This window comes from Cladophialophora yegresii (genome assembly GCF_000585515.1).
Source record: "Cladophialophora yegresii CBS 114405 chromosome Unknown aczIN-supercont1.5, whole genome shotgun sequence".
Taxonomy (NCBI): Eukaryota; Fungi; Ascomycota; class Eurotiomycetes; order Chaetothyriales; family Herpotrichiellaceae; genus Cladophialophora; species Cladophialophora yegresii.
The window spans coordinates 659,926-681,690 of NW_006913049.1; the positions used below are offsets into that span (position 1 = coordinate 659,926).

Here is a 21,765-nt window from a genome sequence, read left to right on the forward strand (position 1 = left end):
GAAAACAGGGCATGAAGTCCGATGTCCCAGGGATACTAATTGTTGTAGAGCAGAGTACGGAGAGCAATTGAGTCTTGACACGGGGGGCGGTTCCACGGTCCTCCAAACCATAGCTGGCTTGTTGATGACTCGTACCAGCATGCGCCTTTGATCAAGAAGATACCATCGTGCGCGACTGCAGCGTGGTGTCACATTAGTACATATGTCGCAGTATCGTGAACCCCCGGAGTGTATACGGAAGAGCTACAGTAGCTACACTGGCTACGTGACCAGCCCCCAATTAATTCATTCCCGCACCTCAGGCCTCCTACACGCATGGGGCAAGACCTGAGGCCCCTTTCCCACTCCACCGGACAGGAGAGCAACGAGTCGTTGAACGGAACCGGAAATCCGACAGACCATGCGTGCTTTTTAATTACTAGCCCCGTCTCATCATGCCGCCAGGCATCGAGAGACATCAACATGTAGGCCTGCGGCGTGTCGTTGGGGATATGTAGAAGAAGCGGGCTGGCTACGCTACCTGTCTCTGAGGTGTTGGGTGTACATACTACCGTAGGCTAACATGACGGTCTCGGGAAGGCCCCGGAAAAGTACCACCGAACCGACTTTCGGCGACGTGAGTCATTTTGCATGTTAAATGTAGTCAGTCATCTGGACACGGGGGGCATGTGATGTGCAAGACACACAGCACACATGCTAAGAGTCATAGAGCAGGGAAACGAGATGAGGCGCGGCGAGGCGAGGATTAGCTGGCATCTGCTTTGTCGTCAGGTCACGGTCAAGGGCATCGTCATCGGAGAAGGAGACATGTGATGTGCAAGGTACACATGGTAAGAGTCATGGAGTAGGAGGACGAGGCGAGGCGAGGATCGGCCGGCATGTGCCTGGTCTACAAGTCACTATAGAAGGCATACTGTATAGTCCTAGGCCGAGTCAGAGAGGAGAGGCCCCTAACTGTGTCCAGGGCATGATGGAGGTGGACTGGTTGAACGATCATGTTGCTGGTGACCCACGACGGCTCGGAAAGTCAAAGAGCAAACTCAAGAGAAATAGAAACGTGTGTGGGGAGATGGATGTGTTATTGTAATCCTGTGTCTATCAAACAACCCGTTGATGTCCATTCCACACCGATCCAAATGCTTCACTCTCCTAGCAAGAGCCATACAATAATGGCGTGAAATGAGCAGACAGAACAACAGGTTGTCTTGGGTCAGTCTTGTGAAGCCTCCGAGCGCTGGTGGGGGTCCATTCCCTTCCCTCAGTCCCAATTCCATTCCATTCTTCTCCCTCCAGCTGATTGCTCAGTCTGTCTCAATACCCCCGAAACCCGTCGTCGAGAGAGGAGGAAAAACCAGGTCCATATCATCAAGTCATCACAGAATTATCCACGTCATCAACAACGCCTCCACTCTCATCTCAACACCTCCATCTTTTTTGGTATTTGTCAGACGGGTGGAGTAGTGAAAAAAACCTGAAAAGGGAAAAGAAGTTCAATCTCGCTGCAGAACAACCGCTAGAATGTTACAAGTGGAGGCCCATATTCCCGGAGACCGACAGAAGGTGCCAGAGCTCGGGTATCCGGCCGTAGACGTCTAGTTGCTCATGTCGTAATCGATGAAGTCGCTGTCATTCCAGGCTGGGTCGAACATGGGGTCGTTGTCGAGGCTAGCAAAAGCTTCGGGACCGCCGGGGAACAAGGTTGCAGTGGCTGCAGCAGGATTGGAGAAGGCCCTGCTGCTCTCGCCTCCGAACAGTGAGAAATCGTTCGGGGGGAAGTCCGTATCGGCGCTGAATAGAGGCGCATCGTTGAATGACTGCCCGGAAGGTCCAGCAACCATTGGAGAGTGCTCGGAAATCGACGGGTTGCGAGAGTTTGGTTGGAAGTAAGAGTCCGGCGTTGGCAGACCTTGGTTCCAAGAGGGTTGGTTGTTGCAGTCCAACGTGATGTCCATCGCCCCGTTGTAGGGAGACGGCTCGGTAATGTTGCTATAGGCGGGTGTGATCGGCGTTGTCATCATGTTAGGATACTGAGCTGGCGGGTACGCGTTCTGGAAAGTCGGGGCGTTGAAGTCGAAATCCTCTCCCAGTCGGTTGTAGGATGAGGCTGAGGACGGGTTGGTCCGTGGGAAGATTGGGTTCGAATATGTCACTGGGGTGGGATTGAAGGTGTCGAAGCCGGTGAGGGGCTGCTCGAAAGGAGTCATCGCGTTGCTGCCTGGCATGCTTCCGGCAACGCTTCCAGCAATGGAACTTGCATCATCCCAGGTTCTAACAGAGACGGCCGGGCTAGGAGAGTAATCCATGCTGGGAGTGCGAGGAGTCTGGGCTGGGGTCATCTTGGTGACAACCTTGTCTTTGCCCTTCGCACGTTCATAGTGCCATCCGTGCTTCTTTTCTTGGTGTTGTTTGCAGTTGCTCTCGCGCTTGGTCCGGAACTCACAGAACTCGCACTTGTAGAAGAGAGGATTCTTGGAGTGACGGTCATTGACGTGGCGCTCACGCTCCTTCTCGGTCGGAAGGCCAAGCTCGTGGTACTTGCAACTCTCCTCGGGACATTTGAAAGGACGAGAATGGGTCTTCTCGTGTTTCGCCAGATCACACTTCCGGTTGAAGATCTTGTCGCATGTAGGGTCTGAGCACTTCATCTCAACTATTTCTGGGATGTAGCCCTTCTTTCTGCGAGCCATAGACCTTGCAACATCTTCATCAAGAGCATCACTACTTGCTCTCTTAACTCCAGGTGTCGGTGTGTAGGGTAGACCAGTCCTGAGAGAGTAGCCTTTGCCGTTCTTCCAACGGACAAGCTCGGCCTCATTGCCAGTCTCTCCGAGGCCACCCTCAAGGGTGACCTCGTCATCGATGGAGTAAGCCATATCGTCGTCCTGCTCAGCAGTACCCGCCTGCTGATCGCGGCTGGAAGAGCCGATGTGGGCTGCGAGGCGGTTGACTTGTTGGACCAAGTCGAGGAAGTAGCCGTTGTCGTAAGGACGATCAGCGGCACGACGTTGTTCTGATTCGGCGAGATGTTGATATGTATCGACAACAAGTTGGATAGTAAACTCGCCAAAAGCACGATACAGTTGTCGTGAAATAGCAAGTGTCTTGGAATCGACGTTAGAGCCAGGTAGGCGTTCGGTGGTGAGGATGCTTACCAGTGGTTGGAAGATGAGGGACTGCTCAAGGTCACGCAGGCATCGGACTGCCTTGTTGTTCTTGGCGGCGAGAGCAGTGACGAGAGGATGAAAGTCTTCGAAGCGTTCCTCGTGGAGGATGGGTGTGATTATATACTCCTTGATCTTTCTGCGACCGGAGGGGCTCAATACGGGATGACGAAGAGTAGGTCGGGAGGCTGGAGGAGCGATGCTTCGGGTCACCGCAGATCGGCCGGTGGTGCTGGATGTCCTAGATGAGGGGTGACTGCCTCGTTGCCTAGTGCGGCGAGTTGTCGGCTCTGGAGAGTCAGCTTCTGTAGGAGGTTCGTTAACACCGTCTTTGCACATCAACATGCAGCGGGCAATCCAACCTTGAATCGCGTCTCGCACAAGACGGTCTTCTTCAGAGGTGTGTCCAGCGACCTTCTCTGCTGAGTCACTGATGGAAGTCCCCAGTCCACTATCCCGATTCGACAACAAATCCAAGGCTCTTTCGAACTTGTTGGCCAAAACCTTATCACTTGCGGGGCTGACGGAGGAGCCTAATCCTTCGTCGGATGGTAGTGAGACGCGACGGACCCAGACCTGTTGATCAAAGGTCTGCGTGGGGCGGCGACGACTTGACGTCTTCTTCCCTCGGGCGCCAGAGAAGGTTTGCTCGAAGTTGGCAATGGACTGGGCAACGTCTTCCCTTTCCGAAAGCCAGCTAGTGAGGGCGGACTGAGTGCTGGTAGGAGAACGACGAGTCAGGTGAGGGATGCTGAGAACTGGGTCATCCTCAGTGGCCGGCGAGGATGGGCTGTGGAAAGTAGCGCCCTTGGACAGGGACATCTTATGCAAGATGCATGCTGATGACTCTGCGGCTGCAGGGAGAGATGGAGAAAGACGCTTGGTGATGAGTCGAGGAGTTCGACGATGAGCGAAGGGGGTGGGAGGAGGTGGCATGGTGGAAGACGCCATGGTTGGTATATGTAAAGTCTCGAACAGGCCGGGGAGAGATGCAGATGACACGCAATGTGCTAGCTCGAGGTTTAGCACGCGCTCGATTGGCTGATCTTCAGCATCCCCTGTGACCTGTGACTCACCCGTACCGACAGACCCCAAAAGATATAAATCGAAGACGGAAGACGGACTGGACCCAAAGTCGACTCTACTCACAATTTGCTGCTCGTTGATCCTTCTTTGGGGCTGGTATCGTGGGGATCCTCGTTCAAGGGAACACGGTGTTGTTTGACTCGTTGGCTGGGATGTGACCAGCGTGTATCGGGCGCAGTTAAACGATCGATCAACTGCGAGTGAGGAGGAGATGCGGTCGCCGGAGATGTCGGCAGGGACGGACAGGCTTTGCACTTGCAGGTGGGATGGATCTAAGAGGATACCGGGCAGTTTGATAGGCGGCTTCACAAGATGAGTCGCGCAGTGCACAGGTGTTCGTTGTAAACACACCAGGGTGTAACCGCAAGTAAGTCGGGGTCGTGGTGAGGTGCAAGTGAAATGCTAGTGAGATAGCGGTTGAGGTTTCGGGTTGTGGAGGATGAGGTTCAACCTGAGGCCAGGTGGCAAGACTCGAGGATGCTGCCGTGGCCTGGAGAGTGCCGAAACGGCTGAACTGGCGGTTTGAGTGGAAGGAGAGATCGTGGTAGAGAGAAAGAGAGTAAGTCGAACGTGAAGGCGCTGAGGTGATGTTTGATTCCCAAGTCTCGCTGTTGCCTGGGCTTGGCGACCAGGGTGCATCCACCACCAGGACGTGAGTGGTTGAGCAGAAAGGGCTCTCTCCGCTTCCCTATCGTTCCAGTGGGCGGCACAGGGCGGTGCTGGGCCTTGCAACCAGTGGTCCGCCGCAAGTGCAGGGCCACTTTATAAGCTTCGCATATCGGGGGCTATCCAAGATGTGCAACCCGTCACTGCCTCATCATTCGCGTCGCTCATCCCTGCCGTCGGCCGTAACGCTGTTCGTCCATGTGGCTCTTCCCCAGTACGGAGTACTCGTACGAGCTACCTTTCCTTTACTTTTACGAGGTACGCGTAACACAGTACATACCTGGAAGTGACCTCTCATGTCTCTCGTGCTCCAAAAGGTCAAGTGTCGCGCGCAGCCATTGGTAGCGAGGCATCAAATACCTCTCTCCTGCAACAGTCTGAAAGCCTTGGTAGGCCAGTGACGGCTGATGACAGATGCAAAGCCCTCACGCTAACTATTGCTTACCAAAAGGTATACACAACGGAGGACATGCATCTGACTTTCGGGAGGTGGAGAACTGAATTCAGCCTTGCAACAGACGGAGCCGGCACCCGGCGCGACATCAACCCGCTTGAAAGTCTGCCCCTGCGATTACTCCATAACGGGTAATGAATCATGATGTATTCTTGTAGTCAAATTGAAGCTTTCATTCTGACACTGAAAGCGAGCCGTCCGCCTCTAATGCACCCATGGTCGGCACCGTGTCTACGTTGGAAATCCGGTCACCTGCTAAAGGCAACAGGTATTCGAAGCACCAAGTCGCGCTCCCCGGAGTGGACGAGGGACGGCCCCTGCAGAAGTGGGTGAAAAAGGGTGCGTCATGACCACATGGGACGCCTCAAGTCCCTTGCACAGGCTTGCAGCTTGCAGGTGATACTCAACACTCGTATCAGCCAACCGGCGACATTTCAAGCCCCAACTTCTGGCTTTCACCGGTTTACACTTCTCCCAATGAGTCGAAGCCTGCAATGAACACCTGACGACCAGTGGGCTGTCAAGCGCTGAACATAGGACACAGTGGCGATTTCCGCACCAAAGTTCCCCAGTGCAAGGTATTCCTGCTTATTCCTTATGAAACGCCTCACCCACGTTAGCCGATATGTGGCCAATAGCAAAATGACCCTGCAGGATCACAGCCCTGAGTCACGTCCCAGACAGGAAGACTTGCGTCCTACGCGAACCTGGTTTTGCTCGACGGCGAAATGTGGCTGTGGCTATGTTTGTCGTCGTATTCTCCACCAATCGCATCTCATCCTGTATCCGACGGAGCCTTGTTTCTGCCGCCCCCCGCGACCCCATCATGGTGATCGTCATAGGTCATGCAACACCATCATGCCTTAGGGACATTAAGGAGTAGTAGCAATCGTTGCTTCAGTGCGGTACTGGGAGACCGGAGTGAGCTTCCTTTCAAAAAAGCGCCCACGGATGTGACATTCCGACAAGTACTGTATCTGAAATGCAAGATGTCCGCCTCAACACGCTCAAATAGGATTATTGTGTACCTGGCCGGATCCATTCTCCAATGCCGAGAATGCCTCCTCCTGGCTGGTGACTGTCCATGCTCCATTTCCGCAGAGGCGCACATCCAAGATCCGTAGAATACCCAGCACCAAACATCTCAAACCCGGCCCACGCGATCATCGCCGCGTTATCTGTGCAAAATTCGACCGGTGGAAAAACCAGCTGCGTCTTCCCGAAAGATCGTCGATCGAGCAGCTCGCGCAGGTAATACCGTAGGAAACTGTTGGCGGCGACCCCTCCACTCACGACAAGGTGGTCAATCTGTATGCCTTCAGCGCGGAGCTTCTCCAGCGCGATAACCGTCCGAGAGCCCAGATGCTCGAATGCCGCGCCGAGCGCTGACCGAGCCAGCAAAAGCCGTTCCATCTCGTTCATACTTCCTGCGTTGCTGCGCGCGAGAATCAGGCGTTTGACTTGGCTCGCGATGCCAGAGAAGCTGAACGTCAGCTCCCTATTCTCAGCCATTGGCGTGCTCAGTCTCCATCCGAACTCGTTCCTCGGCTTGTCGATCTCTTCAGCACGCGTTGCAGGCACCCTCCAGGATGCGAAGTCCTCGGGGCTTCTGAACGCGTATGCAGACAGGTACTTCCCAAATGCCGTGTCTGGCGTACCTGCCTGCACCTCCTTGGGCAGAAGTAACCGCCCACACTTGTCCAGTTCGTCCCCAACTGCAGTATCCATAGTGGTGGCTAGAATTTCGTGGTCCACCAGCCCTTTGGAGTGCAAGAGCATTGTATGACCGCCACTAACCAACAGTGTCAGGAACGGGAAATTCGGGCTGTGACCATCATCGTCGTGTTGTCCGTCTTTGCCCATAGCATTCACGAGCCTTGGTGTCAGTGCGTGAGCCTGCATGTGATGCACCCCAACCATGGGGATCTGCCACGCCGTCGCCAGTCCCTTTGCTGTAGCTAGGCCTAGTCCCAGATTTGCTGACATGCCTGGTCCCCGCGTCACTGATATGAAGTCCGGCTTCTGCACGGGATTGCCGTCTCGCAGCCATATCGTCCTCGGGCCGACTGGGTCTAATGCGGTCGGGAGGTGTGGTAACGCTGACTCGACCAGCGTCGACAGGTTGGATTGGTGACTCTGGAGAGACTCCGTGGGGAGGATGCCACCTTTACCCGTGTTCTTGGCCGTTATCTTCTCATCGAAGAGCAGGTCTGCCGACGCGCTATTGTGTCTGTTGGTGGTCGAAAGGATGGAGACGCAGGTGTCATCACAGGACGTTTCAATCGCGAGAGTGAGAAGGTTGCGCCGACGCACGGATATGCTGGCCGCGTGCCAACATCGCGAATGGCTGGTCCTTACGTTGCGACAAACATGCAGCATCGACAGTTGTGAAAGTACGGTAATCAAATGAGCACCACGAATGTGGCTGTGATTGCAAACCGTCAATGTTCTCTAACTTTTTGAGACTGCTGGAGTTGCGGACAAAAACACTACAGATTTAACCGAGATGGAACCGAACATGACCCACCGATCTCGTCGACCTTGTTTATCAACCTTGGCACGACTCAAATCGCAATCACGAAGGGATGGACATATAGGTAGACATGGGTCGTATTATTACACGTCTGAACCATCGCGGTCGATTCTTGTCTTCAGGACACGACACCTAATTTACACTTTTACTTAGGATCAATCTCGCTCCCCTTCGTGGGATGCACGGCCTCAGGGAGCGCTTTTTCGAGCTTCTCTGGAGCAACCTTCTGCACCGCTTCAGGAACGATGCTGTCGCCAGTAGCATGGCTCTTGCCTCCGCTACCAAAGCCTGCCTTGCCCCGTGTCTCCTCAGATTTACCGACTTGGCCTTCGACGTAGTTGGGGAGTGAGTCGTCATTCGCAGGATGTTCTGACTGCGGTTTCTGTGCGTCGGCTGCTCACCGACAGTTAGCATCACATGTGCAGTTGAGAAGTCCACATCGTATACGTACAGCCTTTGTTATATTGGTCCATCGCAGGTCCCGTGCTGGTTGCGCACCGTGGCCGGCCGGACACGAACGTCCGAGTCAAAGGCCGAGCAGCCTGGGCGTTGCGAACGAGAAACCGAGTACTCTGCATTCTGTGTATTGTGTGTGTAGTGATGGAAACTGTGGACTGTGTACTCTGTACCTACCTGGAGACCACCTGCGCGTCGACTCTGGGTTATTATACAATTGTACCCCGTATTTGCCGGAGATGTCATGACATCAAGGCTACAGCACTGTAACATGGAGTAGTGATTCATAGAAGCTCGGAAATGTCTCTCCGTGAGTGACACTTGCATTGCCGCTCCACGATCGAGGACACCCGCCTGTCAACTGGTGATGCGGGTAACAATCCAAACTCAAAGACGTGCTCGATGACGATATCAATGTCTACGAGTACAAGGGCCGAGTCGGGGACTGTTGGCTCCGAAGGATTTGGTGCGCTCGGGCCCGAGTACGTGCTGTCGTCAGCGAACACTGTTTGCCCGCTCACTGACCTCGACCATCTCAGGGTTATGACTTACGCTGCCTCGGCTGTTTCTCCGCTTTCGACATTGTTGGCAATGCGTCTCAAGTAATGTGTTGCGCTCAACAGTAATCCCACGGCGGACGATACAAACAGACTTTGTAAGATCGCAATAGGGTAGCCATATTAGCTAGACAGCCACCTACTTGAGAACAATCGTAGGGAGGTAGATTGAAGGCGAGTGTTGCCACATGCTCATGATTGTTCAACATCAAAGGTAGACTTGTTGTGGAAGCATGAGTGATTGCCCTTGGAGGTGCGTATGAGGATCTAGTTTTGACTTGCTTCGTCTCATGGCCTTAGCTACAACAGCCGTACAACGCATGGGTGATTGGACCAAAGCATTGGTCGCTCCGATACGTAGTAGTGGATGGTAGCTAAGTTTCGTGGCAAGGTGAGGCTGATCAAGAAGGAAGATTTACTTCAATTGATGTCCCAACCAGGATATGATATTGTAATACTGAGATAGCTATGGAACATAAGCACAGGAAGCCACCTAGACACCAGCGCACTGTGGTGTGTTGCCTGTTATTAGGGCGAACCATGAGAAACACCGAACCATAACCACCAAGCACTTTTCCGATCCGGTCCAAAACCTCGCGCGTGAAAGCATGCAAACAAGTGAGTGATGAACGCCTCTGAGAAGTGGTCAGTTACCCTGTACTGTGTCCAGGAATCACTTTCATAGTGTTTGAACAGGCGTGTCAAAAATGTCGTTTCTCCAGCCACCGCCTCTCTCCTCTCCATCCTGGACCACTTCTTCCGCTCTCAGAGCTTCTTCATGCCATAGCTTGACGATGCTTCCAGGAGTATACCGGTTCTTGAAGACGCCTTGTTTAGGAGCGTCGACACCAACGCGCGTGTAAAGGTCTGGGTCTTCCTCCGGCGTCAATCGTGCCATCACGGCTTTCAAGAACGTCATGACATCTTGCGGGTCCGCAATACGTGTCGCACGCAGCCGTTCTCGAGCATAGACCAGCTCGCGGTTCGCGGCGCGAAGGGCATTGACAATGTTTTCAGCGAGAGCTTTCTCGAGTGAACGTCTGACCAGATGCTTGAGCAGTGGCTTGAAGAGCCAGCCTAGCCATGACAGCTTCGACTTGCGCAGGTCATAATCAAGCTTATGGATATGCACTCTGACCCCACGGAGAGTCAGAATCTGCTCAAGCTTCTCACGACCGATCTCCAGGTCCAGGGAAACATCGATACCGCGCTCGTCGAGGTAAAAGCTCGCAATACCCTCATCGGCAAAGTGGATCAGACCTGCATGTCCACGGATCCAGAAGCCAAGGTCTTGCGCCGCAACGCTTAGGCCATTGATGGAGATAGTCACCAGGGATTTGGTGGTGGAGACAGTCTTTCTCGAGTGGGTCTTGCGAATTTCGATATCATTCTTGGTGGAGACGAGGAGACGATACGGCAGGAAAGATGTCGAATTGACGTTGCGGCCAGGCTCAAGCACCAGATTCTCCAACAGCAGGTCCATTTCCGGCACGGACACTTCCACGCGCGGGATCGGGATGTACTGGACACTACGGATCAACAACGGAAGGAAGATGTGGATCGAGTCTGTGATGAGGTCGGGATTGGTTATCTTGTTTGGAGGAGTCAGAATGTTGTAGATGCGCTTCGTTGCCAGGAGGAGTCCATTGACATCTTTGTCTTCGATCACAGAGTTGATGGTGACTTGAGCCTGTCTCAGCATCTTGTCGAAGTCCGTGCGGAACTCGGATTCGCTGCCGAGCTTGTTACTCTTCTCTTTCAATTCTTGGAGTTTTTCGTCCGCATTGTCAAAAAAGTCGGGGTCGGTCAACATTCGTTGCACTGCATTTCCAACCTCAACCATGAACTTCTCAAACTGGGGATCTGACTTCGCATGACCCATGACTTTGTTGAAGTCCTGCTCCAGCTGCTCCCATGCCTTGGCGTCACCAAAGCTACTGACGAAGCCCCAGAAGTTCCGCACTGCTCGGTCCAGAGCCGGATTTGTGTCGACATCCTCTTGTGCAGTGGAAATAGCGGTATCTGCGACGCGAGAGTACGCAATGGCATAACGCTGGATCAGCTTCGAAATCGTGGAAACAGAATCATTGTAGTCCGTCCTGCTCCTCAATCGAAGAATCACTTGCTTTATGCGGTAGAGCAAGGTATCCTTCTGCGATCCACCAAAGTGCTCTTTGGCACTTTCAATCGCGTCTTGGCCAACCTTTGCTACCTCTGATCCAATCACTTTGGTTGTGTCTTCAGCGTTCTCCTGCAACTCTTGCTTCGAGGGTAAGCTGTTTTCGTCTGCTCCAGGCTTTGCGACTGTTTGCTGCTCCTGCTCAGAGAGTTCGAGCTGTTTCCCTGTCTTCTCCGCGGCCGAGGACAACGAGAACGCTGTGTCTGCTAGGACTTCCCTCCCAATAGTGGCGACATCATTTACAAATAGTCTGAAATCGGCGTTGGTCAGAAGAAGACTGCCAACAGTGCGGAAGCTCTCGTAAGCCGCTTTAGCATCAGCCCGAGCTTTGACCTTTGACGCCGAGTAGGCGATGTCGTCGACATCGAGGGAGATGCGAGACTTTGTAGTGTACCAGATAAAATCCTGGATTTGGTCTTGACTATTCTTGTTCTTCAAGAGCTCGATGAAAAGCTTGATCCAGCTTCGACAGTTCCTGATGAGGGCCCGACCTGAGTCGCTTAGATCTTTGTTGTTTGCATTTAGGACGTCCGATGCCAGGAGCGTCCGCAAGTTGACAATGGTCTGCTCGTTGGAGGGCATATAACCTTGGGAGATGGCTCGCAGCATCTGATATGTATGCAACTTCTGATGAAGAGCTCTTTCGCGAGCGGTGTCGTCCTCGTAGCGGGGGAGCAGAGGCTCTGTGTCGTCGCCTCGCTTGCGGCCATAGCCGCAGCAGCGAGCTATGAAGGACATTCTGGAGCTCTGGTCGACAAACAACGGCACTGCCGAAAGTGAGATCTACCTGCTTGAAGGAGCTTAACGAGCAGACGAAGCTGTGCTGGATATATTGTCAAGCTGGCAGGCAGCCATCTGAATTTAAAAATCCGGAAACTGCAAACCGCAGGACGTAATGGTGAGGAGAGCATGAGACGGCGGCACACGAGTCTCGTCATAGCTAACGCTTCCCACCAATCAGATTCACCGGACAGCGCTTCGCCGAGATAGCCGAGTCCAAGTTCAAGCTCAGTTGACAGAAAAGCAAATGCATACCCGTACGAGGTACTCCATCCACGCTGTTGGCACTACTGCTGGGTATCGAATCATGATGTTCAGCACGCATACACACTGTGGAAATTTTAGTCCTGTGGAACATTCCTTAAGCAAGGATTATTCTGAGTTGTGGTGATGCACCATAATGTCAGCTCTCCAGTTGTGCACAATAGACCTCTTCGTGTACCAGGTTATATCTGAAAGTTGTGTGCCTGCATCATTTCGTGGCCTCGCCGTGACTCTGTGGGCTCAGAGGCACGAGGTGCCTCAGCCTCCTACCTTCCATCGCTGTCAGTGAACACATTATGTCGGTAGGGATCCGGCGTGTGGTAAAAGGCATCACCACCGTCCCAGCCTTGTCGCTTCCGTCCCGGTGACGAAAGAAGGGGAGCCAGGGATATGTAACGTTCAAAGATAGTGGGTACAGAAGTGTTTGCAAATGTAATCGAAGCGTGTATCTGGTCCACCATCATATCGCTACGAGTGCGCCGAGGTATGTAGCTTGGTTCTCAAAATTTGATGGGTCGCTTCGATCGAGTCCAAGTCACTCAACTTCCCTATCAGTCTACAGTATAAGAAACCACACCATTGTTAGCGAAGTGGTGACGGTGGCATACCTCCGACTAAATCAAATGTTCGCCCCGAGAGTCTATGAATGGCTTTCGACATTTCTAAAGTTGTAAGTCCAGAATACATGATTCTCGAGAAAGGTTAGGGAACGACACAAGGAAATACCTGGTTCTCACCATGGGGAAGCTTCAGAGGGACGCTTCAAGGTTGAAGAACACCTCGAACGGCTACACCGAATTGCTCTTCACATTTCAATCCTCTGTCAGCAAGAGCAACTCTTCCAGACCTGACTCAGCATCAACTTTCGCAATTTCAGAACCAATGCCTTGGATTCTGTATGCGGCCAACAGCTTGGGACAGCTGGTTGGATGAGGGAAGCGATGCGCTCAAGTGCGCCTGCGGACCTTTTAAGCTGCTTGCTGAAGAGAACGGTCCTGTCTGACATTTGGCGCCCGCAATGCGAGTGAGCCGTTTATTGCGGTTCCTGAGCCGAACTATAATGGGAGCACAAACCTCCCTCAAGTCGCAGTCGCTAATTCTTCTATTCCTGAGGTTATACAGCCGATCGTGGGCGATACATCGTTTCACGTACTCCGTATGAGCCTGAGAGTGGTGGAGTGCGGATCCCTCACTGGTGACCCGGAACGCACCAAAAGTACTCCAGGTTCACGGTTCCTATACAGTAGTTTGTAGACTGTCAATAGCCGCAAGGTCCGCCAAGCCGATTTGGAGAACGTATAACTAGGGGCTCAGGACGGCGTCGGCGGCCACGACAACCTAGTCTGGAGTCAAGATCAACTGGTGGGTTCGCTCAACGCCGGATAACTAGATATACGTTGCACTTTTGAGTCTGGGGTACATATTTAGACTACTGTATCACGGAGCAGTGGGTCACACGATCCGCACGACGAAGAGAAACCGGAAGCCTGAGCACACCGCCATGACTGCATCCTGACCGACACGAGGAAGCCTCGTGGCTACGGAATTGGAAATAGAAGTGGGGGCAACTGATAGTCCGACAGTCTTGAAGGAGATTAACTTAGGAGGTGCGCTAAGGCCCAATCTTACAGACTATTCCCGATTGCTACGGGCGGAGACCTTTTGCAATAATATATCCGTCAGCTCTCTGGCACTGTCAAATCCAGGCCGGAGAGGACTATTGAAACTCTGACGAGGGACCCAGCAGTACAGACACCGATGGTTGATCTGAGCCCCGAGCATGTCCGCTGCCTGTGACATGCTGTATGACTGTCAAGTGGCTGATACGAGGTACGAAGTCAAGTAGGGGAAAACATGCTGGAGGCCGATATAGAGCACACAAGGTCGCGGGCACCAACCGGAAAGCTTCAGGCTAATGCAGGCCTAATGCTAGAGCTCTGCTGCCCCTTTCAGAGCGCGTCACATCCCTCCTGCTCTAGATTTTGCAGCAGTTCAACACCTCTTCATCCCGCAAATGGCGCCCTGTCATTGGCTCACACAAAAAAAAGTTCCAATTCAACAAAGAGTCATCACCCTTGAACTGGAAGCTGAGTGTTCACACCGCATCGGACCTGCCGGCAAAATGCCGTTCCTTGCTTCTCTATTAGCCAATTCTCCACTTCCGTCGTACTTTCTGCTTGTTAAAATGCTGGTGATACGCCGCATGGCCTAGTGTCGCCTAAGATTTACCCTGTCTGGCCTGCTAAATGTCTGCCCTTCCGGTTTCACCCATGACTGACCCCATTTCTATATGTTTCGCGCGTTAGAAGTCAACTGAAGTCAGGTTCCGTACACCTTCGGCACTTTGATAACGTTTCCTCAGTTACACACGAGGCCAGGCCGTCTGTGCCGTTCCGAGTCCGGCCTTCAGTCTTTTCGTTTGCCATCATTGATAAAACCCTCTGACTCCCCTTCCGCTCTCCGAATGCTCTCCAAACTTTCAAGGTACCCAAAACCGAGGTCCAAACTCGTCAAGCTCGTCCAGTCGTCTAAGATGTCCACTACTGCCTCTCTAGATGCTCCCGTCGCGCAAAGCGTGGGGAACATCACCTCCATCACCAGCCCTCAGTCTACCCACAACCACCGGACGAAGCATACTCATGCCACCGCTCACGTTCCCAGTCGGGCAGCCCACTATGACACCTCTCTTTCCATCCCAGTACGCAAATACCTTCAGACCTACGGTCTGACTCCTCCCCACGCAGAGAGCTATGAAGTGCAGAAGAAGAGATGTTTGGCACAATTGGCTCTGAAGCCTACAGACCTCGAGAGGTTTCTGTACCTGAGCACGATCAGATATAACAATGTCCACCTGTTCTACCGCCTGTTGACGGACCACTTCACGGAGCTGACTCCGTTGGTGTACACACCTACCGTTGGCGAGGCCTGCCAAAAATGGCATGAGATCTACCAACAGCCCGAGGGCATGTATCTCAGCTTCGAGGATCGAGGCCACCTTTCGGCTATCATCCAAAACTGGCCTCAATCCAACGTTGAGATCACTGTCATCACTGATGGTTCCCGCATCCTTGGTCTCGGCGATCTTGGAGTCGGTGGCATGGGCATTCCGATTGGAAAGCTTGCTCTTTACACCGGTTGCGCCGGTATTAGGCCCGAAGGGGCCTTACCATTGACCGTGGACTTGGGCACAGGCAATAAGGCCCTGCAGAACGACCCACTATACATGGGCAGCCGAAGAGACAAGGTCACCGCGGCCGAAGAACAAGAGTTCTTGGATGAGCTGATGGCCGCGTTGAAGGAACGCTGGCCGGACATCGTCATCCAGTTCGAGGACTGGAAGAATCCTTTCCCGTCTCTTGAGCGCTACCGTCATGACTACGCCATGTTCAATGACGATATCCAAGGTACCGGAGCCGTCATAATGGGAGGTATAGTGGGTGCTGTCAAGCAGTCTGGGATCGCTGCGAAGGACCACCGCGCAGTCTTCCTTGGGTCCGGATCGGCTGGTGTCGGTGTGGCCAAACAGATCGTCGACTACTTCATGCGCGAAGGTCTGACAGAAGAGGAGGCCAAGAACTGTTTCTGGCTCGTCGATAGCAAGGGTCTTGTGACTCAAGACCGCGGAGACAAGCTTGCTGACCACAAGATCTACTTCTCACGAACAGACAACAAGGGGCAACAATTCAAGACTCTGGACGAGGTCATTGACTATGTGAAGCCCACCATCATCATGGGCCTTAGCACGATCGGTGGTGCCTTCACTCCTGAAATCTTGCAGAAGATGGCCAAGTGGAATGATAGACCCATTATCTTCCCACTCTCGAATCCATCGTCCAAGTCAGAATGCACCTTTGAGGAAGCAATTGTGAACACTGATGGTCGAGCCCTCTTCGCTTCGGGATCCCCCTTCCATCCAGTCACATACAAGGGTAAGATCTACCATGGCGGCCAAGGCAACAACATGTATGTGTTCCCTGGTATCGGTCTCGGTACAATTCTCTCCAAGGCTGTACAGGTCACCCCGAACATGATCTATGCTTCTGGCGAAGCTCTTCCGACCATGATCACAGAGGAAGAGAAGGAGAGGGCACTCTTGTACCCTGCCATCACCCGCATTCGAGAAGTCAGTGCACGTGTTGCCCTGTACGTCGTCCGTGCTGCGCAGAAGGACAACGTCGACAGACTGCACCATCTGCGTGACATGACCGATGATCAATTGGAAGCGTGGATCAAGGATAAGATGTACGACCCGCACAAAGAAACCGAGGAGCTAGAGAACGAGGTTCGTGAGTTGGTGCAGGATATCATGAGCTCGCCAAAGCTGTGAAAGCTTTGGAGTGATTGAATGAGTCGTGTATTGATTAGCGAACCGATCATATTGTGTTGGGTGTTATGGTCGCGGACTGGAAAAGCGGTATGGTTTGACAATAGGCTGACGTTGGGACAGCGCCAGGATCGCGTTATGCAGCCTTGAAACCCTGGTGTCTTCGTCAAAATTTAATGCTGCCGGAGTATAATGATTTCGCTGAAGCATTCTGGATTGTCAATGTTGGGAAATGCTGTGCACGCTGTCTACAGTGTTACGCTACAGGGCGCCGACAAGCCCGACCGATGTATGATGCTAGACCGAGGTTTACCCGTCAGCGTTGCGCAGCAACAGACAATTGCCAAGGCATTTCAAACAGTGATTCAGACGGTCTTCAGTCGTCCGTTTGTGAGAACGAAGTCCACTCTAATAATGAGAGAAGCAGAAACAGCCTGAAACGCTTCGTTCCGTGGCAGTTGCATACAAAATTCGAGCCCTGTCATTGCCTCCGTATTGTCCCTACTGTGTACCGCAGTATTACCGGTCACGCGCGACGGTGAGGACACACCACTTCCTCACAAACCCGCAGGACACTTTGACCAACTGACATTCTTGAAGGCGCAACAGGAAACACTACGCTTCACAGCGACCCAAGGACCGCTATATCAGTCTACAACTCCAAGACGAGGACGCACCGTCGTAACCATGGCCTCGTTACTCACCACCATGTACGAATTCCTCAATTCTTTGTCCCCTCGGCCCTTGTCCCCTCATTTGACCTTCAAACAATCCTCATCATGCGTGACTATCAACTCCTACACGTTCCTTGACACTCAAGAGGGGGCAAAACACAAGGATGCAGCGTCCGCGGCCAGTCCACCTTCTCGCGCCCTTCAATCCCTCCGTGAAGAATTGAAATCGTCTCCCATTCGCCCTCCCAAGAACAAGGGTATTAACAGAAGTCCTTCTCCATCTAGTAATGCCCGTACTCGAGGCCAGTTCAAACCGCAGCGCGCCAACAAGGGAACCACAAGCTATCAGCTGAGACAATTTGCCGAGGCGACGCTTGGGAGCGGCAGTTTGAGGAAAGCCGTCAAATTGCCCGAGGGCGAGGATCTGAACGAGTGGCTCGCTGTCAATGGTAAGGCCCCCATTTGCTCTGCACACGAGTGAAGAGACGGTACGGCGCGCGCAGTTGACTGACGCGGCGCAACAGTCGTCGACTTCTACAACCAGATCAACCTTCTCTACGGCTCGATTACAGAGTTCTGCTCCCCACAATCCTGTCCCGAGATGAAAGCCACGGATGAGTACGACTTTGCCTATCCACTCCGTACCTGTCTCTCTGCCTGCGCGTCCTCTAATGTCTTCTAGATTTGAGTACCTCTGGCAGGACGCCGCCTCGGGCTACACGAAACCCACCAAGATGCCCGCCCCGGAATACATCGAGCACCTCATGACCTGGGTGCAGTCCAACATCGACAACGAAGCGACCTTCCCGTCCCGTATCGGCGTGCCCTTCCCGAAGCACTTCCCTTCCACCGTACGTCAGCTCTTTAAGCGCTTGTACAGAGTCTACGCGCACATCTACTGCCATCACTACCAGGTGATTGTGCACTTGGGACTGGAGCCACATCTCAACACGAGTTTCAAGCACTTTGTACTGTTTGTGGATGAACACGGGTTAGAAAAGGGCGGCGGCAAGGATTATTGGGGCCCGTTAGGCGACCTGGTCGAAAGTATGTTGAAGAGTGACTGAATGGATGGGTACTCGCATGCGAACGAACAGACCAGCCATACAACACGGTGACTTCATGGATTGAACGAATGAGACGAGTAGGGTCAGTGGATGATAGATAACGATGGTGTTGGGGCAGGGATGGGACCGTGTGTCAAATTCGGGTCGGGTCAGGTTGGGTCAGGTCAATTGGGCATTGGAATGGAATCCAGGATAGGACATGTTCATGAAACCAAGCAAGGCGTTCCAGGGGCAAGGCAGCGGGTTCGTCATGCAGAGTTCTCGAACAAGTGCGACTAAAGCAGTTGCGTTGCGAGGCTATCTCACAGCAGCCAGGACTGAGAATGTTGGACATCAATGCGATCCTAGTCTGGTGTGCCGCGTCAACAACGAGGCGAGCAAAACATTGATCACAATCCAAGTCTACACAAATCCGGTTTCATTTTCTTCCTACTCGCCCTCTTGGTGCTCTAAGAAAGGGGAACGGCAAAGCTCCCTGTAAAGTGCTCGCTGAGCTTGTACAAGTACAGTACAAATCTTCTGTGTACCGGTCTGGCTGAAGAATCACCTTTAGTCCCGGAATAGAAAGTGCCCTCTTTCCGTCCAGCCCCTGTGCTCGTGGGCAGGGAAAGTCACGGAGCGTCAAGGCATCACTAATATCTGCCCCTTCCGTACCCTCTAGGCTGGAACCCTCCACGTCCTCTCGGCCCGCCTCTCATCATGTCGTCGCTGTACATCCTGCCTCCGCCGCGAAGAAATCCTCCCGGCGCACCACCACCAAACATTCCTCTCCCGACAGGCGGTCCGCCGACACCGTTCCCATAGTGTGATGATCTCGAGTTGTAGCCATCGGGTCTGCTGTCGCGGTGGTATGGATATGAGCCTGAGCCTGAGCCTGAGCCTGAGCCTGAGGGTCTGTCGTCGCGGCGGTCGTAGCGGTCTCGTCCGTCTCTGTCTCTGTCCCTGTCTCCATCCCTACCACGCTCTCGTTCTCGTTCTCGTTCTCGATCTCTGTCTCGCTCCCTCTCTCGTTCTCTATCGCGCTCGTAGTCGCGGTCTCGATCTCGGTCCCTGTCTCGGTCGCGTCGGTCGTCGTCTCTTATTCGATCGTGGTTCGCGTCTGAGATGGGAGCATCTTCGAAGCCATATCTGCCGTCCGTGAGGTCTGGGTCTGCATTTCTCGAACGTTCTCGACTTCGCCGGTCGTCACGGGCTGGTTGTGCTTCGGCCTCGATTTCGACGTCTTCCATAATGTCGTCTCCACTGGGCAGAGATTGTTGTGGTTCCGAAATGAGCGCGTCAGGCGCCTGGCTGTTCTGATGTGGTTGTGAGATCAGAGTATTCGACCCAGCCCCCGAACGCTTCAGTTCAAGCTTCAGAATCCGCCCGTCAGCTTTCTGGTTGTGGTATGTCGAAATGACCTGCTCTGCCATTGCCTTTTCCGCAAACACCAGCTCCGCCATGACTGCAGGACTCGTCTTGACCAGACGACATGAGAGCATCCCGCTGACCCCGTTCTCATCGACGGTTTCACTCTGCAAGGCTGACTCAATGTCTGCGGCAGTCGTGCCTGGCGCAAAGTTACTGGCTTCGACGACGAACGGGCCGGCTTTCCCTTTGATGCTCAGGCCGTTACCCCTCGACTTCCTCTGCGATGAGGAGATGATGTTCGCTTGCGGAGAATCCAGGGCAGAGACGAGGCGGTTCGAGGGAACGCGAGCCGAGCGGGCGTTCTGGTGAGGAGTCGCTGAGGAAGGTCGCGAAGGCGGAGAGAAGGGGTTGTTTCTGGACGAGTTTGTGCTGGCCACAGAAGATGAGCGCTATATGAGACCTTGTGCATCAGCGAACAGATCTCTTAACCGTACGATGTGGAGGGCGCATGGCTAGTGGACTTACCTTCGTTATGCGACTCGCAAGGTCAGGCGTCTTGGTTGAGTTCTTGCCAGCGGCTTTTGAGTTGGCCTTGTTGGCCTTGTTACGACCAAAGATTTCGTTGGCAAGGGCTTCATTCTTCTTGCGCTGGCGGTCTGCAAAGCCGGTTAGAGAGGCGGACTACTGTAAAACGGTCTCGTTGGAAATGCATACCAGCCTGGATGATGGCATCGAAGTCGCTCGCGACTTTTGCGTTCGACATTGTAGGCGAAGAAGTCAGAAGCCCAGATTGAGTAGATGCAAGGACGACCCTGAAGTAGGAGGACGTAGTACGTGTGAGATGGTGGTGCTCTAGAATGGCATTAACACAGCCAGGCGAACTTTTGATGGGGAAGGGAAGTTGCAGTTGCATCTCCACTGCGATTCGTCGCGCTTGGCGTTGATCTTCTCGCCGATTACAACAGAGAGCCTCTTTTTCCTAGCAAGCCTACCACGGCCACCGAGAACATCCTGCCTAGCACTCGGCAAGAGACCTTCGCGCGGTAGAACAGCCGCCATGTCTGTCGCCCTCCGACCCGTTCTGCGACCGAACTCACTTCCCAGCTTGCCTTCCTCTACCAACACTTCCACAACATATATCTGTCAAGCATGTCGGCATGCGCGTCTCATCAAGCGGCCCAAGCGGCCTTACACATTCACTCAACTGGTCACTTTATCCGACGGTAGCGCTTTCACCATGCGAACCACCTCTCCTATACCGGTCTACAGATCAACGAGAGACACCAGAAATTCTGCGCTATGGAACCCAACATCCAGGGAATTACTGAATGTGGAAGACGACGAGTCAGGGAGGCTGGCAAGCTTCCGGGCACGATTCGGCACCAGTTTCGACAGTCAGAAGAGCATCAAGAAGACCGATCAAGCTGCTCCTTCCCCTGCGCCTGCGGATATTGCGATCCCAGAAGCAGGAGCGCAAGCTACATCGGTCAGAGAACCCGCGAGAGAATATATGTTCGAGGAGGAGCAGAACCTGTTTGAAGAGGATGACGCAAACATGTTGGACTTTATCAGCTCATTTGGCCAACAGAACAGCCAGCAGAATCAACCGCCAACGTCGAAGAAGGGTGGGAAGAAGTAAGAGCAGCGCCGGTATCGGGTCTATCTGCTTTGCATGGCACGGTGCCTACAAATCCGGTGTGGGGAGCGTTCGAGGTTGAATGGTGTTCAAAATGTACATTATCTTGTCGGGATCTGACCCCGATTTCGAGCACTATATCTGAATTGAGCGCCTTTCCAACGTCTCTACACGGTCACTCCGTTGGCACATGGCTTTGGACACAAGCATTGCTCTGACAGGTCTTCCCTTTCCCATTACGAACCGCTTCAGAGCGGGCTTGAAGAGGTCGAGCTACTAAGGAGTTGCTGACGACTTGGTTCAGCCAGTGGCTTCACGCGAGTGACCACGGTGTCTTGACTACAATATCAGCCTCGCAATATCCCCTCGGCCAGTGGTCCTTCAACACTCAGCCTGATATTGGCACACCCCCAGGTGAGACGTCATGTTTTGACATGTCTGTAGCAGCAAAATCATCTTCTTTGGACATGCATCCAAAAGACGTCTTTTATTTCAACCTTTCCGATCTGCCGGAAAGCTGCCCACGAAGAAAGGAGTCTATTTTACCGATGAAGAAACCATTCGAGAACAATCGAGCA

General features: G+C 53.3%; 8 protein-coding genes across 8 annotated transcripts; 3 read left to right on the forward strand and 5 right to left on the reverse strand.

Moving 5' to 3' along the window:
- Window positions 1–1,592: 1,592 nt before the first annotated feature.
- On the reverse strand, window positions 1,593–4,112 carry A1O7_06975 (uncharacterized protein; the record flags this gene model as incomplete). The annotated part of the gene is made up of 2 exons (XM_007760975.1): window positions 1,593–3,101; window positions 3,153–4,112. 2 exons carry the CDS (start codon window positions 4,110–4,112, stop codon window positions 1,593–1,595), a joined length of 2,469 nt encoding a protein of 822 aa, XP_007759165.1.
- A 2,272-nt stretch (window positions 4,113–6,384) lies between these two features.
- On the reverse strand, window positions 6,385–7,746 carry A1O7_06976 (uncharacterized protein; the record flags this gene model as incomplete). Its single annotated transcript, XM_007760976.1, has 1 exon — window positions 6,385–7,746. The coding sequence occupies one exon, from the start codon at window positions 7,744–7,746 to the stop codon at window positions 6,385–6,387; it is 1,362 nt and encodes a 453-aa protein (XP_007759166.1).
- Window positions 7,747–8,045: 299 nt separating this feature from the next.
- A1O7_06977 (uncharacterized protein) lies at window positions 8,046–8,373 on the reverse strand (the record flags this gene model as incomplete). The annotated part of the gene is made up of 2 exons (XM_007760977.1): window positions 8,046–8,293; window positions 8,352–8,373. 2 exons carry the CDS (start codon window positions 8,371–8,373, stop codon window positions 8,046–8,048), a joined length of 270 nt encoding a protein of 89 aa, XP_007759167.1.
- A 1,219-nt stretch (window positions 8,374–9,592) lies between these two features.
- Window positions 9,593–11,830, reverse strand: A1O7_06978 (uncharacterized protein; the record flags this gene model as incomplete). Its single annotated transcript, XM_007760978.1, has 1 exon — window positions 9,593–11,830. The coding sequence occupies one exon, from the start codon at window positions 11,828–11,830 to the stop codon at window positions 9,593–9,595; it is 2,238 nt and encodes a 745-aa protein (XP_007759168.1).
- A 2,839-nt stretch (window positions 11,831–14,669) lies between these two features.
- A1O7_06979 (malate dehydrogenase (oxaloacetate-decarboxylating)(NADP+)) lies at window positions 14,670–16,463 on the forward strand (the record flags this gene model as incomplete). The annotated part of the gene is made up of 1 exon (XM_007760979.1): window positions 14,670–16,463. The coding sequence occupies one exon, from the start codon at window positions 14,670–14,672 to the stop codon at window positions 16,461–16,463; it is 1,794 nt and encodes a 597-aa protein (XP_007759169.1).
- Window positions 16,464–17,147: 684 nt separating this feature from the next.
- A1O7_06980 (maintenance-ploidy protein MOB1 (MPS1 binder 1)) lies at window positions 17,148–18,201 on the forward strand (the record flags this gene model as incomplete). Its single annotated transcript, XM_007760980.1, has 3 exons — window positions 17,148–17,583; window positions 17,659–17,752; window positions 17,817–18,201. The coding sequence occupies 3 exons, from the start codon at window positions 17,148–17,150 to the stop codon at window positions 18,199–18,201; spliced, it is 915 nt and encodes a 304-aa protein (XP_007759170.1).
- Window positions 18,202–18,833: 632 nt separating this feature from the next.
- Window positions 18,834–20,314, reverse strand: A1O7_06981 (uncharacterized protein; the record flags this gene model as incomplete). The annotated part of the gene is made up of 3 exons (XM_007760981.1): window positions 18,834–20,000; window positions 20,077–20,207; window positions 20,266–20,314. The coding sequence occupies 3 exons, from the start codon at window positions 20,312–20,314 to the stop codon at window positions 18,834–18,836; spliced, it is 1,347 nt and encodes a 448-aa protein (XP_007759171.1).
- Window positions 20,315–20,608: 294 nt separating this feature from the next.
- On the forward strand, window positions 20,609–21,190 carry A1O7_06982 (uncharacterized protein; the record flags this gene model as incomplete). Its single annotated transcript, XM_007760982.1, has 1 exon — window positions 20,609–21,190. The coding sequence occupies one exon, from the start codon at window positions 20,609–20,611 to the stop codon at window positions 21,188–21,190; it is 582 nt and encodes a 193-aa protein (XP_007759172.1).
- Window positions 21,191–21,765: the final 575 nt, after the last annotated feature.